The sequence below is a fragment of the Schistocerca piceifrons genome, chromosome X, assembly GCF_021461385.2.
Source record: "Schistocerca piceifrons isolate TAMUIC-IGC-003096 chromosome X, iqSchPice1.1, whole genome shotgun sequence".
NCBI lineage: Eukaryota > Metazoa > Arthropoda > Insecta > Orthoptera > Acrididae > Schistocerca > Schistocerca piceifrons.
Genome location: NC_060149.1, coordinates 148349803 through 148364955, shown reverse-complemented (window position 1 = coordinate 148364955; position 15153 = coordinate 148349803). Strand labels below are relative to the sequence as shown.

The following is a 15153-nucleotide window of genomic DNA, read 5'->3' as shown; positions in this document are numbered from 1 at the left end:
ATCGCAATTACAGAAAATTTTAGATCTGTACACTGAATTGTGACAAAAATTCCCATTTTCTTTCTGATCAATGAGGCTTCTTATACATTCGATGTTATACCTACATTATCACTGTGATACAGCAATGTAAATATCAAAAAGCCAAACTGAATCAAAATGTATACTAACCTGAACATTTCATTTCACTGTAGAAAGTGAGATTTTATTCAAATTTGTATTTCATTGTTAAGAATTAATACATGTAGAGGAAACTTTTAAGTTTGATGTATTTCATCTCATCTTTAAGAGTATGTAACAAATACAAGAACATTAACACTTTTCATATTATTTTGTCACCCATGTGCACTTACAATTTATAATATATGTAAACACTTTTAAAAGTCTATTAAACTGCAGTAAATATGAATTTAATTTGCTTGATGCATAGAAGTTCATTGGACAGGTAAACTCTAATGCATCAACACAAGTCTGGAGATTCACTGTTACCCAGTAAATGGGGGGGGGGGGGGGGGGGGGGACACTATTTGAATTTAATTTTATTTGTAATACAGTCCATCACTGGGTCTTATATTGAGCTCATATCTCATCTCAGAACCTACCAATATGACCTTGTCTTTATATTTAGTTGTTTTGTGAGGCACTTCAGAACTTTATTTCACTTCTCATATTTCATGGTTCAGCCTGTTTTACCTTCTCCATTCATCCTGTTCCCACAGTAAATTTACATTTAATGTATTATCATTGCTTTGATGGAGGAAACTTAAACAAGGTTCCCCACTAGTATTCTTTAGAAAAATGAGCATTAAAATATCTAGACAGCCCAAAACATACATATACAACTGCAAACTCTGTGCTGTTCAGTATGTAATTACCTCCACAGTATGCCACCCAGAATCTTAGCAAAATACAAGTACATTCATCATCTAACTGTAGCCCTTAAATCAAGTTTCCCCTCCATAACAACAAGTTTATAGTGTATTCTACAATAGGGTTCTCTGCTAAATATATACATGTCCTCAAATTATAACTTTCAAATGAAATCCTATAAATTAAGTAATTTAACACAAATGCATTTTAGTATTCTAGTACCTAGTATGAAGCTGGTCAGATGAAAACTCCCCATTGTCAATTTAACTACGAAGTCTATAACTGATTTATGTACTTACATACATACATACATACATACATACGTAAATACATGCACATGTTCACAATACAAAAAGTAAACAATATAAAAGCAATCATGTAAATAACAAATTACTCATCTAAGTAAAGTTTGGACCAGCTGTTGCAGGAACAGATACAAGTCATACAGCAAGGTGCAGACGCAGTCTAGTGCAAAGAGATGTTTGCTGTTGTTCTGTTCTTAAAGCACAGTCAAGGAAGCAAGATCGGATTTTAATGTCTTGTTGATGACATGGTACAATAATAGACAATTTATTCACAAACAAACTTTATGTTAAATGTTATTCAGTTTGTTGACAACAAAAAGAAACAGTGCCCATGGAAAAGGTTACACAATATGCTTCCCAAAATGTTTAAATATTACAACATTCCTGTGTGTAAAATATAGGATATGGGATATAGCACTGAGCATAATGGGCAATCTACACAGTTGCAAAGAGTGGAATTTTAAAAACAGCAGAGAAATAATTAGGCCATTCAATATTTAGTTGTTGGGCTACTCCTATCTTGTTAGTACATAACACCCTTAAGGTTGGGTGGGAGGTTAATACAACACAACAGTAACAGTACTTTTCATAACAAAATTGAGAGGAACTCAAATCTTACCAGTTTTTCATTGTCACAACATAGCAAGTACTCCACTTACCAAATAATAATAATAATAATAATAATAATAAATTATTTATTTATTAGTACTATTATTATTGTTGTTGTTGTTGTTGTTGTTAGCTTTGCAGTTTGTCTGTCATTACATTAGACGAAAACTGGATCATGTCCCAATGGAGTACAATGGGCTATTGGATAATTCACTTGGGTGAATGGTAAAGCTTTTAGTGTTAGACAACATGTGCTCATACTCAATTGGAAGAGTTGTAATCAGTAACCGATGGTAGTTCCACATATACAGGGGCTCCATCAACAGAGGGCAGTTCTGCAGACACAGAAGTCTGAAATCATAATACTGCAAATCTAATGCCAGCAAAACACTTGCAATTTAGAAACCACATCCATTACAGTAGAAACCAACTGAACTGAAAACAATCTTTCTTGTAATAAAACCCTGCAGCAACTATTACTCTTTTGCATTAGCATTAATACTGCTATATGATACTTTTATCTCAATAGACTACGATTATAGCTAACACAGAACATTTCAACACCATTGCATTAAGTGCGTATGGGGCACAGATTCCAAAAGTCAATGACTATAACAAAATAATAGTAATAATACACCCCCCCCCCCCCCCCCACACACACACACACACACACACACACACACACACACACACACACACACACACACACACACACACACACACCATTTATTTGAATATCAGCTCTACTGAAGCAGCTGTGTATTTAACAGAATGCTGTGCATATATAATGAGCTATCGACAATGTAAGGAAAAGACAGATTGCTACTTACAGTAAGATGACATGTTAACTTACAGACAGGGATAGTGGAAAAGACACTTACACATTAGCTTTTGGCCAAAGCCTTTGGTATTGCATTCCCGTCCAAGGTGCCAGAGATGGAAATCTTGTGTATGCTTGTGTGAATGAATGTTGTGTGTTTACTTTACTTTTATGATGATGGCTCTGGCTGACGGCTAATATGTACATATCGTTTTTTTTGCAACTTAACAAGTCATCTTTATGGTAAGTAGCAATCTATCTTTTCCTTATATTTCTGATGTTCCAACCTGGAGTTCCCATGGTTTGCATAATTAACTATCAATCAGAAATAAATATTGGATAAACTGACTTCTCTCATCCTCCATTCTGAATTTTGTATCTGTTATTGTACCCTCTTCTAAGTGTTACACCAAGATTAAATTCAAGACTGTACAAAGCTTCATAATTCAGCTATAAATGTGTTGACAAAATTACTGCACATGTTGTCTTTGTTTCCTTTTAATGAAGTACTGGAAGAGAAGACTAAGGACTGCAGCTGTAATAAATGACACTTCAGTTTGCTTCGCATTTTCAAAGACTGAATGCCAAATAGGTCCACACTAACCAATTTGACAAGTTTTACAACAAATTTTAATAAAGAATAAAATAAATAATAAAAATTGTGAACCTATACAGCAATATAAACTGTGAACCTATACAGAAATCTAAAAACAGGACGACCGGAGCTGTGGTTTAAAAATCCAACTACTACTGCCCCACCAACTTATAAAAACACAGTTGGATCAAAAGTGTAAGTATGATGAAGAGACTTCTGAGAGACAAAGAGGAGAACACTGACCATCAATAGACATAACACTAACTCATGCCAGCGGCAGTTTTAATTTTGTGCTCTTCAAGGACCCACTTCCAAGGCTATTTTGCTACTTCTGCGAGGAGTCTCATCAGATGCTGTTACAGCACAAATTATAGTACATATGCATAACGCCAAAGCAGCTATAAAAACAGAATACATACGCAAATTTCTCTAACTGAAAAATGAATCAAGTATTCCAATGAGGCTGTTTTTATTGTGTCCTCCGAGTCATTCAGTATGATGCCCTCTGACAGTGTTAATTTTGCCTTTATTAGTTCCTATGAATTTTACTGCTGCTTCCGCAGTTAGGCACACTGCAGAATACACAATTTCACCTAATTTCCACGTGATAAAATATATTTTGCCTCCAGCATCCTTAGCAGGCAATTATTATTAGTTTTATTACTACTGCAGTTAATTTTCATTAGTATGTAGTCTATAATATAATATTTTCTTTCTTTCACATAGTATTTTCCTCCTGTCTGTTCTCTAAGCACTCCCCTATGGTGCATATATCAGATTAATATACCAATATATTTGATACTAAGCACTTTTCTGACACCTCATGGAAACAAATTAAATAAAATACAATCAGTAGAACAAATTCTTATTTTATATGCTGCACTGAATAAAAAAAAAACCATTACATTTCTCATATATTAATAATGTTTTCCAAATCTGGAAATATAATGACACACAACTTAAGCCATTCTGAATGAATTCAAGCCTCCTGAATGACTATCATTCACAAACCACAGTTCTCTCCCTCTCTTTCATTTAGTAAATTTAGAATGCAATTGTGGCAGTCTTAGAGCTTGTAAACCAAGCAACACAACTTAAAACACACTAGCCAGGCTATTCCCAATATCATAAAAAGGTTTTTACACCTGCTTTATATAGTATCACATATTTAAAAAAGTGTGTATTTATTAGTTAAGTTAAATTTACAGTTTTTACAATACCAAAATTTATACACAGTAATATACATCTGCTCACAAAATAAACATGTAGTACTTGACAACGTAGTGTTGTTAATTTTTAACATCCAAGCATTTCTGATAAATGACTTACAGTGGTAATTGATGTAAATACAATCACAATTATCTGCAAAGCCAGAGAAGACTGAAGCATATCCTGCCCTTGAACAATGACTGAAAGTGAATAATTTACTGTGTCTCAGAGAAAATAAACTGAGAACACTAATTGTCGATAATTATTACTTCGAAGGACAGTTTCAATTTGTTGTATGCAACAAACAAATTCTGATTGTAAATTTTACAGAGTTAATATTTTCAGTCTCTGCGCTGAATTTTCAGAAATCGAGTTTGAACATATGCATTTCATTTGGCAGCTTACAGTCTATACACTACTACTAAGTAGCTAACGGTAAAACTGATTCTTCCAAACAGACTGATAGTCGCCAACAATTCAACTGTAGGTAATTTAACAAAGTCTTCTGTAAATTTATTTGGAAATCTTGGAAGACCATTCAAACCTGTGACACTTTTTTCCCCACTTACTTTCTTATAGGATATAACTAATCCTAAAATCAAATGCATTTACTTCCAACAGATGTTCTTGTTGCATTCATGTTTCTTTCCAGGCATAACAATACAACTGCTACATACACATACAAACTAACAATTCTAAACAACAGGCAATTTTGGCCCTCTCAACGTTCAATCCTATTCTCTCTTACACACTCAATGTAATAGTTAATTACAGATGCATCCAGATACAACCACAGAAGTTACTTACTTGATTAACAGGGGTAGTGTTAAATTTGTGAGATTCCCCTATACATTTCCACACTGCATGTGACTAGAGTAAAATTAAGTGAGCATAGCAACAAGCAAGCATGTCACTGAATGTACATCATTATTTTGAGGGTGGAAGTAAAAATAGCTATTTCCCAGATTTAAAAAATGCTTACTTCTCATTGTGACTAATGTCTGGTGCCACTAAAGATAAATCAATCACAAGCATGTAGTTAAATGAAATAACACTTCAACTCTCGATGATGATAATAATTATATTATAACAGGAATGAAGGGCTGTAGTTCTTATAAGTACAAAGTTTATCAGACACTGCCACTGTACGTCAACTTACTTTCCTCAGTTTCTTGTACACGTCTACCTGAAATTAAGACAAATTTATTAAATCTAACTCAAAAGGTTAACTACTAAATTACAAATTAAATTAAGGTGGGAACAGTTTTTAGAAACAATATTTATGAGCCAAGGGATGTCATTTAGCTTCAGTATATATTCTTATTATTTTGCATCTCACTTCGCTGCTGTTTCACCTTTAGCATCTAGTAAAGAGAGTATACCATCATTACACTATATGTAAGCACAACAAACCTCATTGTACACAGCAATTCCTCTTAATGTTTAAAAACCCACAAAGTGACATAGATGATGCTGAAAGAAGTTATTATATACAATACACATGGGGCCACAAATGTCGGGAAATACCCCAAAAAGTGGGTGACAAACACTGAACATGTGACATCACCAGATGGCGTACCTTGCTGCACATGCAGCAGTTGAGCTTGTCGATCTTAACTCTGGCTGGTAGGGGGCAGTGCTATATATCGCTCCAGAAGGCTACTCTGTTTTCATAAATGTAAACTGATTCATTGTAATCTTATATTACCACTACCATGAGCGCTACCGTATCACATTGGATAATGCAAGAATGAAAACAGACTAACCGAGTGGAGCAATACATAGCGCTGCCCCCTACCGGCAAGGCTAGGATTGACAAGCCCAATAGCAGCCCATGTGGCAAGGTATGTCATCTGATGAAGTCACATGTTCAACATTTGTAGCCCACTTTTGACACATTTCCTGACATTTGCAGCTCCATGTGTCTTACATTAAATTATTTGTCTCAGCATTATCTATGTTGCTTTACACGTTTTTAAGCATTAATAAGAATCACCCTGTATAGTGTGAAACCCAACTCCACCATCTTAATTTCGAACTCTGTTCAGGAATATTTTCCTAGTATTTCAGTATAAGCAAAGAGTTGTAGATTGTGTAGCAGAATAGTTACCAAAATAAATGTCCAATAGCACGATGTAAGGTATGTAAATTAATGCATACATCCACTGTTTTTGTAAATTAAGCTATAAATAGAACTTCGACATAATCTTATAAACAACACACATAGCATCGCGTCGTTAATACATATCTCACCTGTGAACTATAAACAAATGATGTATAATATTTCACAAAAAATATTCATTCACAATTGTAAACATTATGTACCAAAAGTTTTGCTAAATGTTAATATGTAATGACAATTTTACAGTTAGAAAATAAAAAATAATCCACTAAAGATTGCACAAAAAGTACTGAAACATGTCTGGGTGAAACAAAATAGAAAAAGAAAGGTCTTTTGCATAACATGGAATTCCTTGTCCTATTTTTGCAGCAAGCATGGACATAACAAGAAGAATTGCAGCACCACAAGATGATTACTCTTGTTGCTATTTCAGTCTTATTTCTGTCATAAGCATACTGCAAACTGAACAGTTTATTCATGAGAACGTTTCACTTTTATAAACATAGTATTAGCAATTATTGTTTTGAAATCATTATGGGTACAAGTCCTTTGAGCTCTTCTGATTATTATAGGCTGAATGACAGTTTTACTTTAGAATGACACATTAAAGACTGTAGTGTCAGTGTCAGCTAATGTTTCTCTTTCTGATTTAGATCAAAACAACTTTTTTCTGTTGGTCCAAGATTAGCATTATATTATACAGTATAGTGAATCTGTGAACGGCATTCAATAGCTGAACTAAAGTCAGTCAGTAAAGCTTAAACAATTGGCCCTAAAAGCAGAAGACAAGTTCTTTTTATTTATGCAGCAAAATAACTGACAATGGCTGTAGTAGTGAAGATATAAAATGAAAACTGACATTAGCAAGGAAAGTGGTTCTGATGAGGAAAACTTGTTAATACTCAATATAAGTTTGTGTTAGGAAGAATTTTGTGAAGACATTTGTCTGGTGTGTAGTCTTTTACCAAAATGAAACATACATGATAAAAAACTCAGATAAGAACAGAAGCTTTTGAAATGTTGTGCTACAGAAAAAGGTTTAATATGTTGTTCTGTTTATTAATCAGGAGACACAAAACTGAATTGGGGGAGAAAAACATTCTGATGGTATTACTTGACTGAAAGATCAAGTTGCAGGACCTGTTGTGTCTCCGTCAGATGCAGTACACGGCACTAGACTTTAGAAAGTACCACACACAGAATGGCCAGCCACATCCTCGATAGCACACATGTCAGGAACTACCTCATGCTTACAGTCCAAGACATTCAAATAGTCCATTCTTACACCAATAGTTGTGTCTGCCACCTGAGTGTGCTGAAACCCAGAGCTATTCGATCCATCTGCCAAATAGTCCAGATTCGCATGTTCATATGCCGAGCACAAGATTTAAGTGACCGTACACCAACGCACAACCAGTTATCACCCAGCTGCCTTCAGTTGCCTATGGTGATTGGACAATTCTCTACAGTTACTACCCAGTTCCAGTCACTGGGTAGTTAATGCCAAGTGTCTAAGATTATCTGTTGAGAAGCTGAACTTATAAACTCTCAAACTGCAGTCCTAACTGAACTTCAACTAGAGTATTTAGTCACCATTTACTGTGTTAGGTTAGGTAAGATTCAGACTTTTACATAAGTGTGTCTTCTCCTCGAGCAAAACCAGAGTACATTTTGATGCACATTATTTTAGTAAATGATTGTTCTTATTTCCCACATGTTGTCCTAGTTATTCTGTTTTAGATATTTTGCCCTGTGACGTGACTGTGGCAATCAATCAAGTACGCCACCTTCCTACAAGTGTGGGAGGGATTCCACCTCCTGCCATCTTTAAGTTGGCTTGCACAAGATACCTAGAGAGCTAGATCAAAACAATCTTTGGACTGAAGACAGCAACAACACAGGCATTATACTCTCACTCAATATGCAAACAGAATGGGACACAAAATCCATAATACTGGTACAAAGTATCCTCCACTGTGCACCCTGCAGTTGCTTGCAAAGTGTAGATATTAATGTAAATAAACTATTGTTAACTTCTGACTGTAATTCTTTATCAATGTTGTAATGCATTGTATGTGGCTTTATCATATGTCTGTGCCAACAGCTCACTGCAGTAAAGACGTTACAGCCAGGAACAGATGATAGTTCTTTTAAATGGTTAAAGCTATGTACGCAAAATTTATTTGCTCCTAAATGGCTTTCACAAAATGGACATACATGAGCAAAAAGTAATATCACTCTGCAACTATGATGCCACATACCTGCAGAACTAGGGTACTCCCCCATTACCATTTTGACTGCTGTTGAGGCTGTGCTGTTTGTGCTATGTGTGATGGAGACCCCTTCTCTGACAACCCTAAAATATAATGCACAACTGTACTGTGTTTACACAAAATAAATCAACAAAAATTAAAGTAAGTAATTCACCAGACAGAGAGAGAGAGAGAGAGAGAGAGAGAGAGAGAGAGAGAGAGAGAAAGAACATATCCCCAGATGTGAACATACCCTCAAGAGTTGCAAGTGCAGGTTTATATAATGAATTTATCAGGTTCTCTCATTTACTTTGTCATGTATGCTTTGAGAAATAAATTTCTGTTATGTGAAATTACATTAAGTGACACAGATCCATGTCATAAGGTCTCGTACTTTGCCTAAAATGATGGATAAAAAATTTCAGTTAAAACTATGCACATACCAGGTGTATATGTCACTTTTTCTGCTGGGTTCAGTGATGTATTCTCCGTTGCATTATCAGGGGCAGATGCAACAAACACAGCACTTGTACCAGTAGGCTGAGAAGTTACAGCTGGTCCAGCTTCATCATCGCTTAAATCCTCCTACAAACCAAATGAAATTTGAGTATCACCTTGAAATCTTTAGATAAAAAGTTGGTTAGCAATATTTTACAGAAACTTAACATCTGAAATAAACAAACATGAACAACAACAACAACGAGTTAATCAGTGTTTAAATACCTCACAATATGGTCTATGTATTATCATAAATACATTTTGGATCTCCTGGTTTTCAGTTTTTTATGTACTTCAATTACGCAAAATATGACTACAGTGCTGACTACAACTATAAGTTTTCTGTTATGGAGCTTCACTGCTATGATGGATACTTACTTACGTTCATCTGATAAAGCTCTTAAACAGCTTCTCTTTCCAATTAAATTTTATAGGGACATGGCAGCTGAAATTTGTATTATTTGAGAGGCAGAACACAATATGATACTTGTTATGAAGCCAACTAGAGATAGAAATTACACTATTCAATTTTGAGGGATGAGATGGTTGGAGAAGGATGGGGGCATATTAGATGGTATAGTGTGATTTAATCAAAATAATTAGTATTTAACACTTATCAGAAATTACTGGGTAAGATCTCATTTTGTCAACATACTGTACAAAGTGTTACTGCAAGAAGGATCTATCAAATAGCCGAGACTATTACTGACATAACTGCAGGTTAGCATTAGGACAGGCAGCTGGCTCCAAACCAGCAAAAAGTACAGTTTTGTGCAATATAATAATTGTTTAAGGATTTACTATTACGGTTCAACAGTATTCAATTACAGCGAACTGATATGAAATGCATTTGTTACATATGGATAAGTGCAAAAGAAATGATACATGTTAAAATTATTTTATATTTTACAAGGAAATTCTCAAACTGCAGTCCAAGCTGAATTTCAACTACAGTAGTTATTCATTATCTACTGTGTTAGTTCAGATTATGTTCAGACTTTAAAGTAGGTGTCTCGTCTTCTCCTCGAGCAAAAGCAGACTATTTTTAATATAGTTGGGCTTACTGCTAACAATGGTCAAAAGCTTATGAACACGATTTCCACTGCCAAAATGAACAAACTGCTCCTATAAGCAACATTAAGCATTTAGTCCATTTTCATAAACAGAAGATTATTAAACCACAAGTTCATTTTACATTGTTACATTCAGCAGATTATCATGAGTAGGAATAGATTTCAACTGTTATTGAGATAGCTTCACTGCTCAGACAACTCTGCAATCCAATGGCCAACAAAATTAGACCAATTCCACAGCATCATTTACAACAATTACATTTCATATTCAAAGAAATTTCAGGCTTGCAGCCACTCATTGTCAACTATATTTTGACTGAACAACTGCCAGTAATCCTCAGGTGAGCCATTAAGCCTGAAGAAGGTGTCCTCCGTTCAACAGTTGACTAGTGCATTGCGAGTCTTCAGTACATGCGTCAATATTGTAGCAACGGACACACCAAACTACAAAGAAGAAGTCCCTCTCTGGTGGAATTGCAAAATTCAGCTGTCCTTAGGATTGCTGCTTCGTGTGACCATCGGCAAACTCCATCATCTTTGATTAGAACAAACTGAGACGACGACAGCGATTCATGTATTGTCTACCCGATAGTCGCTACCACGGTTCATCAGATTTTTCACGATGCATATTTCTGTAGATTCTTTAATAATGGATCTCCAAAAAGATGTTGCTGTACCCAGAATTACTGTTTTATCACATCTATTGAATGTCTATTGGAGATAAAATGTATGACAGTTTCAGACTTGTTTGGGTGCAAAAGGTGAGTGCAGAGTTTATTACTCGGGGCAGCATTCCTTCATGATGCATGTGGTGTGGCCAACATAAACCTTACCACAACGGCAAGGTATTTTACAAATCCCAGCCTTCCACATTAACAAATTGTCCTTCACTAATCCCAGAAGTTTGGCCATCTTAGATGAAGGGCAGAAAACCACTTTCACTTGAAAGCAAATTAAACAGAGTAGAAACAAATAAAGCTAAGAAATCAGGAAGTGAATAAAGAGGAGATCGCATCAGCAGAATCTTTAGTTTTTTTTTTTTCACTTTTTTTGGGGATATTTGATTCAAGACAGCACGAATCCTTAACTGTTTACAGATGGAAGTGGTTTCCCACTCACCATCTAATATTGCTGAACTTTTGGGGTCAGTGATGGATAATTTGTTATTGTGGAAGGCTGATATTTTGAAAATATCCTGCCAACGTGGTAACCCGTATATGGGCCAGACCACATGCACAGTGGAAGAACACAGTACTGAACATCAATGCTGCACTCACCATTTGGTACAAACCAAGTCAGCTGTTGCCGAACATTGTATCTAGACTGGACAGTCAATAGAGTATGATAAAACAATAATTTTGGGCACAGAAACAAACTTCTTGGGTCTCCATTAATAAAGAAGACATGGAAATACAAGTGGCAGAAAATCTGACAGACCATGATAGCGTCTAGCAGTTAGATAATGCATGGAACCCTATCATCTCCACAGTTTGCTCTAATATAAGACACCAGACAACACAGACAGTCTTAGTGAGTGGGGACTCCCAAGGACAGCCGAATTCCGCAGTTCAATCAGTGAAGGCACTGCCACTGGGCATTATCATCACACTCTCAGTGCGCTAACAAACTGCAGAGCGGAGGACATCATTGCAGTCTTAAAAGGCTCACTTGCGAATGATTGACAGGTCTGTAGATGAAATATCATGGAGTGTAGTTAACAAAGATTTCTTGCAAACCCAAAATTTATTGGGACGTTCAATTTACTGGGAAATTTTTAAAAGAAGCAGCTTTGCACTGACAAATCAACAGTTTGTGACTTGGTCATCTGTTTTTCACGCAGAATATCAGAAAAGAAAGGCAATTATGGTGGGATACTTTATGAATTCTGTGAATCGCACAATATTCTTCTCAATATAAAAATCTAGGACAGGATGTCATAGATGGGTTATACACCTGGAGTTGTTTTATATGTGATGAGACCCTACTTGAAAAAGGGTATTTGCTTTATACAGACTTTTTTAAAAATGGAAATGGGGGATAAAATGACAGTTGTTGTAAGTGTAAAGATGAATGGAGAGTACTCGCCATTTCAAAATGCACTGTGCTGAAATGGCAAGGAGCCTATAAATCTATGCAGTCATTAACTACAGAGGTGCGACAATTATTACGACCCAATATTTCACAGAAAACAGCACTTTTGTGTTTTTATGTACTTGCTTATTTAACAGGTCAATGTTACACCAATATTTCGTATGTGTGCCTTTCAACTTTAACAACAACACCACATTTCTCCTACATATGCTTTCTATTGCAAATGAGTAAATAATTTCAATTTCAGCATCGTACTGCCATAGTTTGCTAAGTCCCTCCATAATTTTTACCTTTGTTGTAACGGTAGTTTTTGTCCCTCTTTGCTTTCAGATGGAAACCCAGTTCTAAGCGAAGAAGGGAAAGCAGAAAGGTGGAAGGAGTACATACAAGGTCTATACAAGGGCAATGTACTTGAGGACAATATTATGGAAATAGAAGAGGATGAAGATGAAATGGGAGATATGATACTGCGTGAAGAGTTTGACAGAGCACTGAAAGACCTAAGTTGAAAAAAGGCCCCAGGAGTAGACAACATTCCATTAGAACTACTGATAGCTTTGGGAGAGCCACCCCTGACAAAACTTTACCATCTGGTGAGCAAGATGTATGAGACAGGTGAAATACCCTCAGACTTCAAGAAGAATATAATAATTCCAATCTCAAAGAAAGCAGGTGTTGACAGATGTGAAAATTACTAAACTATCAGTTTAATAAGTCACGGCTGCAAAACACTAACATGAATTTTTTTACATACGAATGTAAAAACTGGTAGAAGCCGACCTCGGAGAAGATCAGTTTGGATTCCATAGAAATGTTGGAACACGTGAGGCAATACTGATGCTACGACTTACCTTAGAAGACAGATTAAGCAAAGTCAAACCTACATTTCTAGCATCTGTAGACTTAGGGAAAGCTTTTGACAATTTTGACTGGAATACTCTCTTTCAAATTCTAAAGGTGGCAGGGGTAAAATACAGGGAGTGAAAGGCTATTTACAATTTGTACAGAAACCAGATGGCAGTTATAAGAGTTGAGGGACATGAAAGGGAAGCAGTGGATGGGAAGGGAGTGAGACAGGGTTGTAGCCTATCCCCGATGTTATACAATCTGTGTATTGAGCAAGCAGTAAAGGAAACAAAAGAAAAATTCGGAGTAGGAATTAAAATACACGGATAAGAAATAAAAACATTGAGGTTTGCCGTTGATATTGCAATTCTGTCAGAGACAGCAAAAGACCTGGAAGAGCAGTTGAACAGAATGGACAGTGTCTTGAAAGGAGGATATAAGATGAACACCAACAAAAGCAAAACGAGGATAATGGAATGTAGTCAAATTAAATCGGGTGATTCTGAGGAAATTAGATAAGGAAATGAGACACTTAAAGTAGTAAATGAGTTTTGCTATTTAGGGAGCAAAATAACTGATGATGGTTGAAGTAGAGAGAATATGGCACGGAAAGCATTTCTGAAGAAGAGAAGTTTGTTAACATCGATTATAGATTTAAGCGTCCGGAAGTCGTTTCTGAAAGTATTTGTATGGAGTGTAGCCATGTATGGAAGTGAAACGTGGACGATAAATAGTTTAGACAAGAAGAGACTCGAAGCTTTCGAAATGTGGTGCTACAGAAGAATACTGAAGATTTCATGGGTAGATCACATAACTAATGAAGCGGTACTGAACAGAATTGGGGAGAAGAGAAATTTGTGGCACAACTTGACTAGAAGAAGGGATCGGTTGGTAGGGCATATTCTGAGGCATCAAGGGATCACCAATTTAGCATTGGAGGGCAGCGTGGAGGGTAAAAATCGTAGAGGGAGACCAAGAGATGAATACACTAAGCAGATTCAGAAGGATGTAGGTTGCAGTAGGTACTGGGAGATGAAGCTTGCACAGGATAGAGTAGCATGGAGAACTGCATCAAACCACCACCACCACCACCACCACCACCACCACCACCACCACCACCACCACCACAACAACAACAACACTACTGCTCTTCTGCCCAAAGACTCACTACTGGATTCAAATTTTTCTGAACTTTTAGTATGTTGTGTGTAGTGCAGAATCCAAGTTTTTGACCTCAAGAACCCTGTGCTAACTTTCAAGGGGGAGGAGGATCTGAAGAATTGTGAAATTTTCCCACTTTTTCCATATTTTGTGTATAACTTCCCCCTTTGCATTCCACAACAAAAAGACACTTAGCCTTTCTTGTAGAGAGTTGCTTTTCCTTTAATTTACACTGGTTAAATGTCTTTTCATGTGAAATATTTACCAAGATACAGAGCTTCAAATGAACAGAAATGTGTCTCAATCATCAAAAAACTGGAAAATGTATACTTTTTGACATTATAGCTTTAATTTTGCAGCATTATTAGAAGCACAATGGTCAGTGTTTGTACTGCCCTCAGGTATCCAGCCTAGTGCAGTTGTTTATGTAACACAATATTTCAACAGCATATCTTGCTGTCATCTTCAGGTAAAATGAAATGTCGTGTGACGAGGGCCTCCCGTCGGGTAGACCGTTCGCCTGGTGCAAGTCTTTCGATTTGACGCCACTTCGGCGACTTGCGCGTCGATGGGGATGAAATAATGATGATTAGGACAACACAACACCCAGTCCCTGAGCGGAGAAAATCTCCGACCCAGCCGGGAATCGAACCCGGGCCCTTTGTATTGACAGTCTGTCACGCTGACCACTCAGCTACCGGGGGC

At 36.4% G+C, this 15153-nt stretch overlaps 1 protein-coding gene across 5 annotated transcripts in view; it reads right to left on the bottom strand.

The window, feature by feature from the left end:
• Positions 1–249: 249 nt before the first annotated feature.
• The window catches only part of LOC124723235 (dnaJ homolog subfamily C member 5), an 81644-nt gene continuing 66740 nt past the window's right edge, over positions 250–15153 (bottom strand). For 4 of the 5 annotated variants that reach the window (XM_047248428.1, XM_047248427.1, XM_047248431.1 and 1 more), the window contains 3 exons: positions 9223–9364; positions 8789–8883; positions 250–5591 (listed from right to left, as the gene is read on the bottom strand). In XM_047248428.1, the coding sequence (XP_047104384.1) occupies positions 8813–8883; positions 9223–9364 (213 nt within the window). In that variant the 3' untranslated portion in view covers positions 250–5591; positions 8789–8812. The remainder of the gene's footprint in view (positions 5592–8788; positions 8884–9222; positions 9365–15153) is intronic. The other variant, XM_047248430.1, reaches the window with a different exon arrangement.